Source organism: Camelus bactrianus, chromosome 19, assembly GCF_048773025.1.
Source record: "Camelus bactrianus isolate YW-2024 breed Bactrian camel chromosome 19, ASM4877302v1, whole genome shotgun sequence".
Classification (NCBI taxonomy): domain Eukaryota; kingdom Metazoa; phylum Chordata; class Mammalia; order Artiodactyla; family Camelidae; genus Camelus; species Camelus bactrianus.
The window spans coordinates 14,818,374-14,836,795 of record NC_133557.1 but is presented as its reverse complement, the minus strand read 5'-3'; the positions used below and the strand labels follow the sequence as shown (position 1 = coordinate 14,836,795).

Here is an 18,422-nt window from a genome sequence, read left to right as displayed (position 1 = left end):
CTGGAGACTGGGGTTCTGGTTCTCACTGACTTCCTCTGCGACCCTGAACTGCTCATATAAACGCTAAACTGTTTTCTCATCTAAAAATGAGGATTAGATTACCTGTTCCCATCTGCCCTTACTGTAATGGACAATGAGATGCCGGCTTTCATCACCATGGGGAATGGGGAGAATTTACTCCAAAGCTGACAAAAAAGGAGCTCTCTATCCCCACCTATTGCCTGCCCTATTACTGAAGTGAACACTTTTAACCATCTGCACCCTGTAGGAGGTGGGGGATGCTGCCAAAAACAACAGACGGCCATCAGTTTGGTTTAGTACCCCCTCAGCTATAGCCAAAGAATTTCTCAAGTTGTTATAACCAAATTACAAACAGATATATGAAGAGTCATAAGGCAATGCCGGATCCTGGGCCATTTCCCCCTTCCCAGCTGTGCTGTCTGAAGCAGAAAGCTGTACTCCTGAGTATTCATTACAGCCAAGGGGGAGGTGCCAAGCTAGGGAGAAAGAGCAGCAGGCCCAAGTTCAATGAGCTGACTTCTTCCTTCCCCTCAGAGCAAGAGCAGGCAGTTACGGCAGGAGGGCGCTTAGAACCTTGGTGGCAGAGTGGGCTCTCCCAAACTCAGAAAGATTTTCTCAGGGGCCACTCTAGAACACTTTCATGCAACCATTTTAATCCCCCTACATAAGATGTCATACCTCTAAAACAAGATTCTTGGGATTGTTGAAATGATTCAACTCTGGCTACTCTCTTGTGTAAGGATGTCTTTGTGCTGTTCACTTGAACTTATGAAATAAACCACCAAAAGCCCACAGCAAACAAACAAAAACACAAATTTTTGGATGGAAAATTATAAGATGTCTGCCTTAAACTGTATGCCTGGTCTGAGGCTAACTCCCCACTCTGGGCCTGAGTTTCTTTACCAATCCATAAGTCAGACTGCACGATCTCTAAGGTTCTGTCCAGCTCAATAATCCTTAACGACCTTACCCAGACCGCCAGGCCTTATGTGCCACTTTACTCTGCAGAGGGAAGCTGGCTGTCATGACTGTGCCCTGGTGATTCTGGTGAGCAAACACACACATATACGCATACCTGCTAGAGGTGGGTACACACTACCTATTGAAAGGAGGCACATACTGACCTCTACCGTGGTCCCCAACACCAATGGCACCTAAACAGGGCCTCTGTAATGTCAAATGCATCAGTGATACTCGAGTATGCCTTTTAAAATTCTGCAACAGAAACGAAAGAATATCTAAATAAATGGAAAGACATCCTGTGTTCATGGCTTAAAAGACTTAAGACTGTTAAGATGGCAATAGTCCCCAAAGCAATCTCCAGATTCAATACAACTCCTTTTAAAATTCCAACAGCCTTTTTTGCAGAAATGAAAAAGCTGATCCTCAATTCACACAGAACTGCAAGAAGCCCCAAACAGCCAAAACAATATTGAAAAAGAAGAACAAAGTTCGAGGACACATTTTCTGATCTTAAAACTTAACTATGAAACTATAGTGATCAAAATAGTTGTGATATTGGCACAGGATAGACAGACATATCAATGGAATAGAATAGAGTCCAGAAATAAACCCATACATCTATGACCAAGTGATTTTTGACAAAAGTGCCAAGAAGGAAAGAATCACCTCTTCAACAAATGGTGCTGTGACAACTGGATATCTATATGCAAATAATGAAGCTGCCCCCCACTCCGGCCACATACAAAAATTAACTCCATCAATGACCTAAATGTAACAGCTGAAAATATAAAAATTTCTATTAGAAAACACAGGAGTAAATCTTTATGACCTGGGACTTGCCAATGAATTCTTAAATGTGACATGAAAACACAAGCAATACAAGAAAAAATAATTAGAATTCATCAAAATTAAAAATGTACATGCTTCAAAGGACATTATGAAGAAAGTGAAGACAATTTGCAAAAGAAAGTGAAGAAAATATCTGCAAACCATGTTATCTGATAAGAGTCTAATACCCAGAACATACAAAGAACACTTACAATTCAAGAACAAGAAAACCAAACAACCCAATTCAAAAATAGGCACAGGACTTGAACAAACACTGCTCAAAAAAATATACACGTGGCCAACAAGCACATGCTAAGATGCTCATCACCATTAGTTCACAGGGAAATGCAAATCAAAACCACAAGATATCACTTCCCATCTACTGGGATGGCTAGAACTTTCAAAAGGTCAGACAATAACAGCGTTGACAAGAAATGTAGAGAAACTGGAACTCTCATACACTGCTGGTAGGAATGTAAAATGGTACAGCCTCTGTGGGAAACAGTTTTGATGGCTCCTCAAAAAGTTAAACATAGAATTACCATATGACCCAGCAATTCCACTCGTAGGTATACATAAACCCAAGAGAAGTAAAAACATATGTCCAACACAAAAACTTGTACACAAGTGTTTATAGCAGCATTACTTTGCCAAAAGGTAGAAACAACCCAAAAGTCCATCAACAAATTAACTGATGGGTAGACAAGTTGTTGCATAACCATACAGTAGATAACTCAGCTATAAAAAGAAATGAAGCACTAATATATGCTACAATGTGGATGAACCTCAAAAACATGCTAAGTGAAAGAGGCCAGGCACAACTACATGAAATAATGGGCACAGGCAAATCCACAGGGACAGAAAGCAGACTGGTGGTTGCTGAGCTGGGAGGAGGGGCCCACAGAGAGGGACTGGCTAACGGGAACAGGGAGGGATTCCTTCGGGTATGATGAAATGTGCAATGCTGTGGACTCTGGTACAGGTGGTGGCTGCACATACTGTGGATGTACAAAAAATGTCACTGAAATGCATACACCTTAAAATCGTTATTCTCTGTCTGTGAGTCTATTTCTGTCCTGTATTTACACTTGGTTTTTGTTTGTTTGTTTTTGTTTTTGTTTTTTAGATTCCACATATGAGCGATCTCATATTGTATTTTTCTTTCTCTTTCTGGCTTACTTCACTTAGAATGACATTCTCCAGGAGCATCCATGTTGCTGCAAATGGCATTATGTTTTCGGTTTTTATGGCTGAGTAGTATTCCATTGTATAAATATACCACATCTTCTTTGTCCAGTCACCTGTTGATGGACATTTAGGCTGTTTCCATGTTTTGGCTATTGTAAATAGTGCTGCTATGAACATTGGGTGGAGGGTGGGAAGGGATAGACTGGGATTTCAAAATTGTAGAATAGATAAACAAGGTTACACTGTATAGCACAGGGAAATATACACAAAATGTTATGATAACTCACAGAGGAAAAAAATGTGACAATGAGTGTGTATATGTCCATGAATGACTGAAAAATTGCGCTGAACACTGGAATTTGACACAACATTGTAAAATGATTATAAATCAATAAAAAATGTTAAAAAAATCGTTATTTACTTTTATGTTCTATAAATTTCACCTCAATTTAAAAACAAAAACCCTGCAGATAGGAACACACTGCCCCAGAGTCCCCTCCTGTGTGGTGGATCATCGGTGTGTGCACCAAGTGGCACGTATGTCACACAGAACGGTCTGCTTTCAATTCTAGAGCACCGCTAGTCAAACACCATGATGTAAAATCATGAAATATGAAAATAACTGACACATTAAGGTGGTAGAATTATGGCGACCCGCCCTGATCAGTCAGATGGAACACACCCACATCGTGCTTTCTCCAAACTGACAGGACAGGAACTCTGTCCATTCTACTCTATGGCTTGTCAGCTCCTACCAGTCACATGGGGTAATGGTCACCTCTGTCACCCAGAAACAGACCTTCCCTGTGCTCTAAGAACTGAAGTTAAGAGGCTTTTCTGGTACCTTTGGCTTTTTCTTTTTTGAATCAACCTTCTTCTCTATCTTCCAAATTCCTTAACCTTACCTCTGGGCTGCTACCTGTGCTTCCTTCTACATGCCTTCTTTCCCATTTCTATGTTTCCTCATGTTCAGGACAAGAGCACGACAAGAATAGTTCTCCTTTTTTATTTTTAAATGGAGGCACTGGGGATTAAACCCAGGACCTCATGCATGCTAAGCATGCCCTCTACCACTGAGCCATACCCATCCCCTAAGCAGCTTTCCTTCTAACCTTGCTTAGAGGTTAAGGGAAAGGTGGGAGGCCAAAGTCAACCGTAACACCCAAAGCAAAAGCAAAACAAACATAAAAACAGATTAAAAAAAAAAACACCATCTCAAAATGAATCATGATTCTACTTAAAGGAAAAAAGGAAAGTACTACAAAAAGAAAGCCCACAGGATTTTCTATCTAATAGTCACCTTTCTTTACTAATATGTTCTTTACAACAAAATTTAATCAGATTTGTTAAACCACTTTTAATGCAATCTCAAAAGTCATCCTCTTTATAGAATAAGGTTACATCAGGTGATGAATTTCAGTCACAGGACAAATATACATTGAGAAACAATTATGGTCCTGACATTGTACGAGCAGCCAAAGAGCAAAGTCTAGTGGATTCGGAAGACCCACTGAAGGCATTACGGTGTTCAGAGACTGCCTGTGCGTTTTATAATTCTCTTATATTTTTAATAAACTTCTAATCAAATTAATATATTATTAGTAACATTTTCGTTTTTTCTTGGTCTGTTTCAGCTTAGGCACAATGAGGTAGGCTGTTCCCCTCACTTATAACCGCCCTCACATTCTACTTTAACTCCTTGTTTGCTGCCGTTTCTCCCCGACTGGAGTGTGAGCTCGTTGAGGGGAGAAAGCACCTCCTGCTCATCTTCGTATACCCCTCCTGCTGGTGTGGGCTTTGGTGACGTCACCAGTGAATAAGTAGCTCCTTACAGAGTACACAGCCTAATCCCCACAGGTGGGCTCCGGCACCCCGTCCCACACCTTCTGTCTTTTGTCTTCGTTCACACATCTGTCTGCTCTTATAAATTCCCCTTCTTTGACTTCTTTTACAAACAGCCTTTATTGCCTGCCAGAAGTTTGGACTTAACCTTAAGCCACAATCACAGTTGCCAATTGTCTCTCTGATCTATATTACACATCGTCCCTCGCTTTGGTTTTATGTTCACCCACGCTGTTTATGCAAGAATACAATTTCCTTGAGGGCAGAAACACAATCTCTCTGTGAGCTGTAACTCTGTCCTCTACATCCCAGAGTCTGAATCATTACACTCTTATCCCAAAGTTTAGGAGACACTGAGAAATCTAAAATAAAATTCTCAAGTTCAAGGAAAAGAAGGTATACTTATTATATAAGAAGATACAAATTCAAAGAAAAAGCTTACACGTTAACAAATGAGAACTTTAAGAAGAGACTCTCAAGCAAATAATTACATTTCCAGAGTTCTAAGAATTTCATGTTTATACATTGAAGGCAATGAAACGAATGAAAAATAAAAGCAGACTTCATTAGCATTCTGATGTGGCCAGTAGCATTAAAAAAAAAATAAGAATGTTAGAAAGATACATATACTTTATGTATTGTCCTCCATCAATAAGAGACTGTGAGAAGATTCAGAAGTCACAGTACTAATGGATCTTTCAAGTGGCACATACTTAGCAAGTTTTGTCATCGCCATAAAGATATAATGGAATTAAGACCAGTCTATTATAGGATGTGAGAAAAAATCCCCGATTCTAGGGAGCAGACCGTTCATATTTTTAGCAAACATGGTTAAAGAGAGAATTAAAGCCATCTCTCAATATTTTACGTTGTATGCAGTAGTTTGGTTTTTTAAATGCAGCAAATTTAGCTCCACTTTTACAACAAATAGTTTTCTCAAGTGGCTGAGAGGAATGGTTTGGAGTAAGAACTGTTAGTTCAGAAAATGTATTTCCAGTGGTGGGACATTCCTGGTCTGATTCTTAAGCAATGCAATTCCAATACCCAGATGAGTAAAGACATTTGGGCTGGAAAGCTACAGAACAGACTCAAATCTCTGATCCATCTTTCTGCCTTAATGACCTCTTGTGGCATCTAGCAAACCACTGGTTCTACAGAAAGCAGAATGATCCCCCAAGAAATAGAGGGAGGGAAGTACCACTATGAGGCAGGGAGACGACCAAAGAGTTAATCCACTCTACCAACCCAATCTCCTTCTCAAAGACTCTGTCCTCTATGGGAGCTTGCCACGTTCCACCCAACAGCAGCTGCTCATGATAATCAATGTCTGACAGATCAGAGAAAGCCCTTAATGTGTCGCCAAGGGGCAGTTCAACAGATGGCATGGTGACTTACAACCAGAATCATTAATTACACTCTCTTATTAGTCCCGGGGCACAGTGCTGAAAATGCTTCCTCAGTGAAAGATGAGCATTTCAGATAAATGACCGTCTGGTACTGCCTGTGAAACTCCCTTCAGGATTTCTGGTCAGTGTCGATTTCTAAATCCAAGTCATACCATTTTTACAGCTGTTTCCTATCTTCCACTTTCAAGCTGGTTAGGAATATGAAGTTCTCACTACCACTACCCATCACAGTTCCCGTAATCATTGCAGGTAATGACATGGTAAAGAGTGCCCATCCTTCACTTCCCCACACAAGTCAGACGACTGTGCTGAAAGGCAAACGCAGGAATGTCAGCCACAGGGCTGGCTCACGTTCCCTCCCTCTGTGCCAGAGAAACATGTTTCTGAGTGCAGGGCTGGTCTGCTCTGATCTACTCTGCTGTTTCTTGTCATATGTAACTGATTCTCCAACTCAAAACTGTCTTTCCTTCCCAAACCACTGGCTGCCACTCTTTTGCATCATGTCTCTTTGAAAAAAAGAAAGGCAGACATTCCTGAAAAGGAAGCCTAGCAGCTTGAAGCAAGTAAAAGTTCCCAAATGTCCACACTGTTGGTTCTGTTACCCGAAAGGACTAAGCACTGAGGTTAAACCACCAAGTACTTAATGAAGACACCAAACAGGAAAGGAAACTAGTTTTGAAGCCTCTTCCGAAGGGCACTCAGACAACATCAACTCAGGGTAGAAATCAGTTCCTTCTCAATGGTTTGAGAACTGGGCTCCATAAACGTGACTATGCTTATGTGAAATTTCAGAACAGACTGTAGACAGAGCTTGGAGGCAGACTACTTACTAGCCTTAGCATGGATACAAGTTGGAAATAAATCTCAATATAACCCAGAAGAAAGAAAATTTTATGCATTTCCCAAATATTACCAATCATTCTTTGGTTTTGCTGAACACCTGTTCTTGGACCTCAAATTACAACTGGTTTTTTTGCTCTTTTTTAAAATGTGAGTACAAACTAAAGCAACAGTATGACCCTAAATGCTGTGATTTAACACTTCATTGCTTTCTGCATTCCCACTTGTTCTTTCCTGGACATATAAAAACATGACTTCAATTTTCAACTAGGTTCAAATAATTACAGTATCTGATGGATGTTCTCATTCCATGAATTTTTTTAAAGAAAAAAATATATTAATTAAAGCATAATAAGAACCTCCAAATGTGGGCTATAGAAAGGGAAACTTGGGAAGCCTGGGCCTGTCTTGCAATGTACTCACTTCTAGTTTTTTCTCCTTTTCTGACAAAACATCTTTCTGGTTCTGGGTGTACTCCACCAACATCCGAGCCAGCTGGCGGCGGTCTTCCAGTTCTGCTGCCAGGCGCCCGTTATATTCCGCGAGTAACAGACATGCTTCATCTACTGTTTTAGAAAGACGTTCAGCTGCCTCTTTGTCTAAGTACAAATGAGACCAAAAAAGAGAGATGATATACAAATCACACAGGCATGATTGCAAACATTTCTGGGGGAGGTTAGCAGCTTATCCCCTAACATCTAAGTCCAAGAGTACGCCAGAACCTGTAGATAAACAATGGACTGATGGACAAAGAAATCCAACGGTACTGACTCCTGTCAACAAGATGGGACATTTCTGAATTACCCAAAGTGAGGCAGCTGTACAAAGAGGGGAATCTGGCAAAGGATGTCGAAATGCCTATTCCTGCAAAAGCCCTACAAATAAACAGAAAGAGAATTTCAAAAGTGCTTTCATTCATATTATTTCACCAAATATTCTCTGCACATTCCTCTGAAATACAAAAGCAAGCACTAATTTCTTGGGTGTGGAAACTAAGACTTGTAAATAAAAGCTACACGATAGGTGTGGTATCATGCGCTTCACTGAGGAGCTGGGACTCAAAATCAGGTCTCTGAACTGGACCCACAGGACCCGGCTCTTAAACTGTGCCAGCCTTGAACCTTGGAATGAGCTCTCTTCTGCTCAGCAAAACACAGGGTCTGAGAAGAAGAGACACTTTCAGATGCTTTTAAATATGATCTACACTAAGAAATATACTTTATATAAACATAAAAGTAAAAGAAACAGAAATTTCGTAAAACAATGCTTTCCTCAGTCTGTGCAGAGTGTCCTCTGTTCTATTAAAAAAAAAAGTTAGTCATTACCTCCCGGACTGATTTCAGGTCTAATTAATGGGCTGCAACTCAGTGTTTGGGGAAAAACTGTGCTGAAGAATCAATTATGAGAAAGGGTAGGCTTGGAAAGAAGCAGTGGACAAGGCCCAAAGTTAGGAAATGAAAGAAAGGACAGGATGATTTGTACTTCAAAGAATTGACATAATTAATTACATGTGGGTGTGGTGAGATTAGAAGTTACATATATACACCTCATTTTAAAAAGGCCTTCAAGGATCCAAAGGGTAGATCGGTGCTTTGAAACCAAGCACTGGAGACTCCAGTCGTTCTAGGGGACAAACTAGAAGTCAGTATGTTGCTTCCTGTGCACACAGGTCATCCGAGGTGGGAGACCCCGGCGCTGTCACAGGTCACTGCAATTTAAGAATTCCCAACGCAGTCTCTCTGGCAAACAGTCTGTCTGACTTTCAGATGCCTTCTTAGTATGAATACTGGAAGATGAACTGTTGAGGGATTCCAAATTAGGTCTCATGCCAAAGATCAGGTACTTCTACGCTCCTTGGGGATAGGGAAACAAAAGGATGTTCTTGGCGGAGGAGGAGGAATGCACCAAAGAGAACACAAAGGAAAGAGACAATGTCAGTTGCCAAGGATGAAGAGGACAGGAAAACGTATTCTACCTTGGAGGTGCAGTCTGGGAACACGCTGCTGGGGTGCTTAGGCTGGTTTAGCTTTGTCACTGCTTAACCATTTTTTTAACTGGTTTTTAAACGGTTAATTCATTAAGATGTTTAAGTGCAAAAAATGACAAGGAAAACACTAATTTTTGAGATTTTTTAAAAAATCAATTCTCACATTCTAAGAAATTGTATAAGGGAGGTAATTCATTCACAATTACAATTTCTGTAAAACATTACACAAAAAGACCCTGTAACAGTTTCATGAGCAATAGAAAAAATGCAGTCAGAATGTAGCAGTGAGATGCTCACTTAGAGAACTGACCTGTGGCTGTCCTCACAGCTCTGCCCTCCCTGTTACGCAGACGAGTGGTTGTGTGCCCCTTCGGCCAACCCCTCACTTGTGCATGGGCACCCCACCCCTCCTGCTTACTCCAAGATTCAGTTTCTGGGACTGTCCCCTGTGTTTCTCCACACCTCATCGATGTCTCTCTCCCTCCAGAAGCACTCCCACCTGCATCCACACATGCCACCCTGTCTTCTAGCGTGTCCCTCTCCAGCTATGGCCCCTTGTCCCGGCTCCCTTCACAGCAGGAATTCTCAAGAGAGCTGTCTGTCCTCTGCATACTCACCTCCCCTCCCACCACTGTCACCAAACCCACTCCAATCAGACTTTTATACCCCAAGCCTTCCAGTTAGCCTGACTCCTATCGTGTGTCCAACACTCTTCTAGGCTTTGGGCCAACAAGTTAACACAAAGGACAAAAACTCTCTGCCCCCAACTTTGCATTATCAGGGAGGAAGAAAAACAATATACCATACTTCACTTATTTATTAGCTGAAGATAAGAACTCAAGACAAAAATAGGGCAAAGGATTAAAAATAGGGCACTCAAGGGAGGAAGGCAATTTCAAATAAGGTAGCCAGGGTAGGCTTCCCTGAGGTGACATGAAAACCAAGGGCTGGAGGTTGTGAGAACAACGCATGTAACTATCTGGGGAAGGTCATTCCAGGCAGAGGAAACAGGCAAGGACAAAGGCCCTTGGAGGTGAAAGTGTCTGGCAAGGAGCCCATATGATAAGTGCTCTGAGAAGAGGGGGAAATGATCCACTTCCATTTTAATGGTCCTCTCTGGTTACTATGCTGAGGACAGGATGATGGCTGGGGGACAAGGAGGAAGCAGGGAGAACACATGGGAAGCTACTGCAATAAGCCAAGTGAAGGTGGTGTGACTCGCACCAAGTGGCGGCAGTAGAGATGCTAACAAGGTATCAGATACAGGGTGTTAGCCCAGATCACAGGAATACGAGGGGTCATTTACTGAGATGGGGAAGGCCATGAGAGAGATTCTGGAGGGAAGATGAGAAGTTTGGTTTGGGACAGGTGAAGTCTGAAATGCCTTTTAAGATAACCAACCAGTTAACACTGAGCAGGAGGCTCGATGTGTGGGTCTCCAATTCAAGGGAGAGGTCAACACTAGAGATGTGAATTAGGGAATCATTAAGATTATTATTTAAAGCCATCAAAAAGGATGAGAGGAACTATCAGTGACACCAACTAAGGAGGAGGGCTAAGTACTCAAAATTAGGAGGCCACGGAGAAGGGAAGAAACCAGAAAAGGAGACTGAAAAGACATGGCCCGAGAGAGAAGAGGAACGCTAGAATATGGGGTCCTAGTTTCCTCCCGCTGCTGTAACAAATCACCACAAACCTGGTGGCATAAAACACCACAAATGTATTCTCTTACTATTTACTATGATGGCCTCTTCCTCCATCTTCAAATGCATCTCTCCAATTTCTGCTTCCATAGTCACACCTCCTCTCTGACTCTTGCCCTGCTATGTCTCTCTTCTGAGGACTGGGCCCACTTGACTCATCCACAATAATCTCCCCATCTCAAGATTCTTAACTTAATCACATCCGCAAGGTCCCCTTTCCCACGTAAGATAATATATTCCCAGGCTTTGGGGATTAAGACATGGACATTTTGGGAGGGTCTGTCTACCACACCAAGTGAGAAAGTATTTTCAGGAAGAAGAAATGACCAATCGGGCCAGATGTTACTGAAATCAAGTTAAGAAGACCTCAAGGTAAGATTGGGCAAAAAAACTTCACCGCTGAATTGAGCAACATGGAAGTCATCAGCAACACTGATGAGAGCGGCGTCGGTGAAGTGGAAGCAACAGAATGGGGGATTGGGTGTGGAGAGAGCCGAGCACAGGCAATCTATTCTGAATGTTCTTCTATAAAGAACAGAGAAATGAGACAGGAGCTAGAGGAAGATATAGGTCAAGAAGAAAAAATTTTCTCACATGGGAAAATAATACATGTGTTTATGCAATGGAGAGTGACCCAGCAAAGGGGAAGAAATCAGAGATGCAGGGGAAGAGGGGAGACCTGCTAGAGCAGCATCGTCCAGCAGGTCAGGAGGCAAAGGTCTAACAGACAGAGAGGCTGGTCAAGGAAACAGCATGTTCATCCACAGAAATAGGAAGAAAAGTCAGCCACTGTTTGTTGTTTGTTTTTCCCAGCACGTTCAGCTGTGCAGATCCAGGAAAAAAATAGATTAAAAGGCTGGATTTAAGAATGGTGGCTGCCAGGAGGTGGGAAGTGGGGGAAATGAGTTTTTGTTATTTAATAGTATAAAGCTTCAGTGTTGCAAGATGAAAAGAGTTCTGGAAATCAGCTGTACAATGTGAATATACCCGTTACTTCCGAATGGCACACTTAAAAATGGTTCAGATGGTAAACTGTTAGGTGTATTTCACTGTAACTAAAAATCAAAATAAACAAATAATTTTTAACAGCTCTATAAGTCCTTTAGGCGAGTGAAAACAGATAAATGAAATCACTTACACTGCTAGTTTTATATTAATTTGCTTCCAATTTTGAAAATTAAGACTCTGACAGTAAGAATAAATGAGGTGGTTCTTATAAGAACAACAACATTGGAGTTAACCTGGAGAAAAGATGGGTTTTTGCCAGGAGACTACAGTGAAGGGGAAGGGGAGTAAAAGGGACGGAGGGTGTATGTGAGAGAGTGATTGATCATAAAGACCCTAAGCTGAGTAAAGAAGACAAGGCCGTAAGGAGAGTACAGGCTGGGAAAAGGTGGGAGGATCAATGGACTGTGAGATCAATAGGCTGATAAATCCAGTGGATTTAACTGCTGGGGGAGGGTAGTAGAGAGAGTGAGCCAAAATGCTTCCTGTACGATTTAAATAAGGCCTCTGTGTTGTGTTCTCCAACTAAGCCTACCCCTGCCTGAAGGTCTTTCCCTGTACTGCTCCCTCTGCCTGGAGACACTGCCCTCCCTCACGGCTCCTCACAGCTTGCTTCCTAATTTTTGGGGGCCCCTGGTCAAAGACCATCTCATCAGGAAGACCGGCCTTGCGCACCTTTATAACACATCTCCCTCAGTCACTCTCCACCCCTACAACACCTCTGCTTTCTTTTTCTATTGGGCATCTAACCTGAGAGAGGATGTGGGTGAGGGGATGTGGGTGGGGTACCAAGAGCAGATACTACACAGTGCATTTCAACTATCAGTTGAATGAAGGAACTATTTAATGGACAAACTTGATTTCCTTTAAACGGAAATGGAGGAAGCTAGTGAAGCAGCCAAGTCAACGGACTGGAGGAGGAAGCAGGGGCCCTCGGAAGAGAATGGAATGAGAAATCTGAGCTTTTCTAATGGAAAGAACACAGGCTCCGTGCCGGGGCTGGAAGCAGCACCCAGCACAGCGCGCTCTATGCAAGTTCACACTTTACTCCTTCCACTGCCCACGCATAAAGCAGGGACAGAGCCGACCGCCCCTCCCTGTTTAATTGGGTTTGGTCATCAAGAGCGCAAATCACACGACTGACAGCACAAACCTGGAGTTCCCGGCACTGAAGACACCATCATCTGTGAGGTGTGTCAGTGTGTGGTGTGTAAGTCACAGCACTGAATCATAATCTTTTTATAAGAGGGTCATGAGTTTAAATGCCTCCCCAGTCCCCCAACCCCGGTCCCCCTCACACACAACTGGCAGTTTTCAACAAACCTTATTTGTACTGAGTCCCACAGGTCGTGGCATGCTAGCATTTCTACACTAGTTCCTAGAGCCACTATTCAAGCTCGGACTATTCCAGCAGCTTCATTGTTCAGTATGTGAGTTATGTTTGCAAATTTCAAGATGACAGAGAACCCAACACTACGTGGAAAGTCTGGACCTGCAGACATAAGCATGTCCTGGTGTTTGATGCATTAGAGATAGGTCCCTCTTCCCTCATCTTTCACCCAAACTCTACCTTCTCACCTGTTATTTTTTCCAAAAGAGAAACATCTTGCACTTCTTGGGGTAAAGAAGCAATTTTCTGTCGAACAGTAGCATCCCCTGATGCAGCATTTTCCAGGTCCTGCAAAGCTTTGATTAGTTCCTCAGTCTGCACAGTAAAAACACAAACAACACTATTCATTAAGACCTATGGGATTTAAAGAAAATTAGTTGGAGTTAAATGAGATGGAAGTAAATTCTAAAAATGATCTTTCCCGAGATTTAAAAAAAATCATTGGTCTTAGCCCTAGAGCATATACTGAAGTCAATGATACAGATTTTAAAAGAACGTACATAGTTAATTTTTCTATGTCCACAGAAGAACAAAAATGAAATTTATATAACTATTGAAAGAAAATTTTTTTAAGAGCATGTTTCTGGTGACTTAAGACAATGGAGTCTGGTTCATATTGCTTAGTTTCAAAGGATGCATGATTTCTAGTATAGAATGGCCTCCAGTATAAAATAAAGATACACATACCAGACGCTAGGCAATTGTTTACAGACTAAACGAAATGACACCACCTACTTCGGTTCTTCCTTGGATTTGCTCTACAAAACGAATGTCACAAAGATGACATTTTCAATTCTCACAGCCACTCCCAAAATGAAATGTGTCAAACTCATTAATTACAAAGAGGGAAGAAAATCAAGAAGAGCAAACCAAGAATACATATTCTTGCATGAAAATGTTGATAATTCAGGCTGTTCTCTTGTGTTTTTAAATGCAAAGATACACGGTCTAGCACTGCTTTCATTCTAACTCAACATTTTAACATAACACAAATCAGATATGCTTCCTATTTATACAGGCCTTAAACACACCCATGCGCAATAAAGTAAAGCTATTTTAGGCAAAATGAGAGGGAGTCCAACTCAGTGAAAAGAGCATGGGGCTCTGAGGTCAGTCAGACACAGATGTAATTAAGACATTGGACAAGTTACTTAATGTGTCTCGAGCCTTGCTTTGACTGTAAATGAAGAAATAAATAAAAAAACAAACAGCTAAAATGAACCAACCACACAGAGTTCATGAGCTAACTTAACATAAAGGGTCAAACAATGCAAACATATGTCTAAAAACTTAGTAAATGCTAGCTCCCTGTTTTAATATTTAAATAGGTTATACTGTAGCAAATTTGCTATTGTTACAGACTGTCCTTAGAAGCTAATACGTTGTTTACTTATCAGAAACAAGCATGTATTGGATATAAGCCATAGTAGAGGACTTCTGAATGTCTTTGTAACATTATTTACTTCTTTACAAAAGTGTATTTTTAAAGAACATTTTCAACTTCTAGAGTGAAAAAAAGCCAAAGCCAAGTACTCTGTAAAACACGAATTTATCCCAGAGTCGGGACATGCAAAGACAAAACCAAGCCTGCTGACTAGCAAGCTCCACCAGGTGGATCTTGCACCCAGTACCATGAGCAACCCTCTGGTGAGTCCATACTATTGGTCATCGGCGCCACCTTGTGGCCAGAATCTTCAACTAAAGGTCATGAAAGTCACTCTGGGGGTCAAAACATACCAAGAGGGGTCCTGCGGAAGGATCTTGGGGAGAGTAGCTTCCAGGGTAGTCGTCATCCTCCTCCTCTTGTATTTGTTGAAAAGTTCGCTTCAGAGATTTCTTCTCCTCTGTTGCTAGAGGAAAGAAAAAAGTGACAAACTTGGGTCACCATAGCCTGTATAGGTGAGAGTCAAATGCTATGTACAATGGGTCACATGTAAAAACCGGCAAAGGGGTGTACATTTCCAGAAACGGCTTAACATTAACCTTTACACCAGCTATTTTCAATTGGTGGTCACTCCCTACATGACTGAAAAGAGTCAAAATCGCCTTGGTCTGTCATCTCTGATTGACTCATTGGAAAAACACTACTGAAAAAAAAAATTTTTAAGTGTAACTTACCAAACCAGCATATTTCATTTAAAACTTCATTATCTTAAAAAAAGTTAACACAAAAGGTAATACGGTAAGAGACCTTATCAGCCAATATAATGAAGCAAGCCAGTGTGTGAGAGGGTCTGCAGAGGATATATTATGTATAAAATGAGATATTTTAACGCTTTTCAGGATAATTTCAGAAAATAAGTAGTAGCAAGAAACCCATCAATAAAATTGATAAAGCAAATATCCTTTAAACTATCCTTTTAAAAATAAAACACTTAGTTTTACTTTAAAATTTTAAATAACCATTGCTGAACAATGTGACTGATACTACCGAGAGAAATTACTTAAGTCAATATTTTTAAATTAACCACTTTTGAGGCTAACAGGTTACATTTTTTATTATCTGTACCACATGCTTTTAAATTGTTACGATAGATGTGTTAATTCCAAAATCATTCCTTTTGCATTAAATTGGACAATACAAAATAAATGCCAAACAACTGAGAGACATAAATCTAAATGACAAATTCAGGTTTGGAAAGTATTAAAAGACTTTAAAGAAACTATTGGTCACCTAACATGTGCCAAGCATTGCAATAGTTTCTTTTCATTTCATCCTTCCAACAATCCTAAGAAGCAGTAGCTCCATTTTACAGGTGAGAAAATGAAGACCCAGAGAGGCTAAGTAACCCATGTTAAGGTATGACTTCAAAATCTGTGCTCTTTCCACCGCACCACACAGTTTCCCTCTCATCTGTCAGATGAGGGGACACCATGCACCTGCCTCAGAACTCTGTTATAAACAGAATAATGTACTCCTCCTGCTTACTTAAATGTTTTCTTCTGTAACCAAGGATGTAGTTCCTGTTCTCTACCTTACACATTAACTCACCACACTACGTTTGACGTGAAAGCCAAGTCAATACCGTGGGTTTTATTTTCTCTTAATTGTTTTTTGTTTGTCTGTTCTAAAGAAAAGAAACAGCAACATTTGCATTACTGGCAGTCCTGGCTTTGCCCTATTCTACTATGCACAGATTTATTACCTCGGTTTGGTTAAATGACATCATTCCCCCAACAACAGAGTTCAAATTTCAGTTACCACCGCATATTTACGCTGAGTAATTGCATAAAGAACAAACCTCCCTGCTAACTTCAGTCCACAAATCACTACATAAATAATCGAAGTGCATCGTGATTAGCGACCACATCACTTCTTTCAAGGTCAGTAACTGGTCACTGCACATCTGTTATTCAGTTCACACACAGATAGCAAAGTGTTTGGCTGTGTTGTCTGCTAGTGACAAAACCCACATGATATTTAATAAAAACGAATAATCAAAACACGGAAATGACTGACAAAAAATGAGAGCCACGAAGAACTTAAAACTAATGCTGGAAGTGAAATCCAAATGGAACATAAATGGAGCTGTGGAAGAACAGCTGGCACCGGGGATGCTGGCGCTGCCCTGCCTTTCCAGAGACTATGGACTCACAGCCAGAAGACGGTAGTGAAGGCCAATCCATCAACAGAAATGAAAGACGTGAAGAAAGGTTGTGGTTGTGATGAAAAGGATGACAATGTCCCCGAGGAAGTGAAGCTGACAAAACTTCATATTAACAGCACTCTCAGAGATACTGCGCTACCCTAAAAGCACAAAGGAAAAATGTTGGAAGCTAATCCAAACTTAGGGAGCAGTATGCCAGAGATGGAAAAGATGCTTGCTCCAGGTCATAAGTTATCCAAGAAGACAAACTGTTCAAACTACTCTTGATAAGTTTGTTAGAAATAAAAACTTTAATTCACGATGTTTCTAATTTATATTAAAGAATGCTAAATAAGTCTTAATTTTACTCCCTTTTTTGTTTCCTCACACAATACCTGGCTCCTGTACCTGGGGAGACAGGTATATAAACTCAAGCAAACTCTAGTTCTAAAACAAAATCCCTAAGCTCACACATTCTCCAATGTTAGAACTGTTTAAGTTCCACAGGAAAATTTTCATTCCAGAGGTAATAAAGTTGTCTGAAAACAGAGAATTATCCATAAATTAAGGCTGGAGTATAAAAGGACAATTTAAATTTGGAAATAAGCTTCTGGAAAACTCATCAATATTTTGAAAGGATTGTATAAAATATTCTGATATCAGGTACAAAGAAGACAGAAGACAGAGTGAGTTAGCTGAGACTATCTACACACACTAGAAACTTTCAATACGTGTTTTCATCTTTCCAGACGAATGAAAGAGAAATTATCTTTATATCCGCATTATCCTGCACATTAGAGGAATACCGCCTCTATTGTTGTTAATGTCTGGACACTCAAAAAAAATAAGAAACACAACAGAGCTATTTTCCAACCTACCACCGCCACAAATCCCCCAATTTGTCCAACTGCTCCGAGTGCGGAACTGTTCCTCACTCCTCTCTTGGTCTTTCATGTGCCATCTAGCATATCTGTTTACTCAAAGCACATGTCTGGCAAATGCCTAAGGAACTGAAATTCAGCACTTGGCTTCAAACATCATCTTTCAGTGCTCTCCTACTTACCCAAAGGTGTTTTTAAAAAATAAGGACTATTTACCAATGAACTTGAAGTCAGAGAGAAAAGAATGCTGGCTAATTCCCCAACACTGTGCAGAATTCCTCCAAAGGACACAATACAAACACTGCTAGAATCAAAAGTAGGAAACATCTTCCTTTTTTCTCAGAAGCCACCACCAGAGTGATCCCAAGATTGTTTTCTATCAACTCCAAGTAAAATAACGACCTGCAGCCTGAAAGCACTCATGTCATTCATTCTTAGAAAGCCTCTAACCTCTAGTTTCACAGCAAAGTTGCCTCACCTTAAAATGCATATAAATTTAGACCTGGAAGAGACCATGAAAGCTACATAATAAAGAGCTGCTGAATGAATAATATTATCACGTATGCTAATCATGGTTAAAGTCTGCAGCAGAGGCATGTACAAGTACCAGAGGAACATAGAAGGAATGGCTACATGTGCCCAGACAAGCTAGTGAAGATGTCAGAATGAGAGCAGCATTCTTGAAGAATGAGTTCAGTGCACAGTGAAAGGGGCAGAAGGATGTTTTAGGCAGAGGTAACAGTAGATGCAGAGGATGGAGTAAAAGCAGAGCATCCAAAGG

The 18,422-nt window shown here is 40.9% G+C and overlaps 1 protein-coding gene across 4 annotated transcripts in view; it reads right to left on the bottom strand.

Moving 5' to 3' along the window:
• Positions 1-18,422, bottom strand: part of RPRD1B (regulation of nuclear pre-mRNA domain containing 1B) — a 77,329-nt gene that overhangs the window by 45,048 nt on the left and 13,859 nt on the right. For all 4 annotated transcript variants that reach the window (XM_074347262.1, XM_074347263.1, XM_074347264.1 and 1 more), the window contains 3 exons: positions 14,911-15,023; positions 13,362-13,488; positions 7,512-7,687 (listed from right to left, as the gene is read on the bottom strand). In XM_074347262.1, coding sequence (XP_074203363.1) covers positions 7,512-7,687; positions 13,362-13,488; positions 14,911-15,023 — 416 coding nt within the window. The remainder of the gene's footprint in view (positions 1-7,511; positions 7,688-13,361; positions 13,489-14,910; positions 15,024-18,422) is intronic.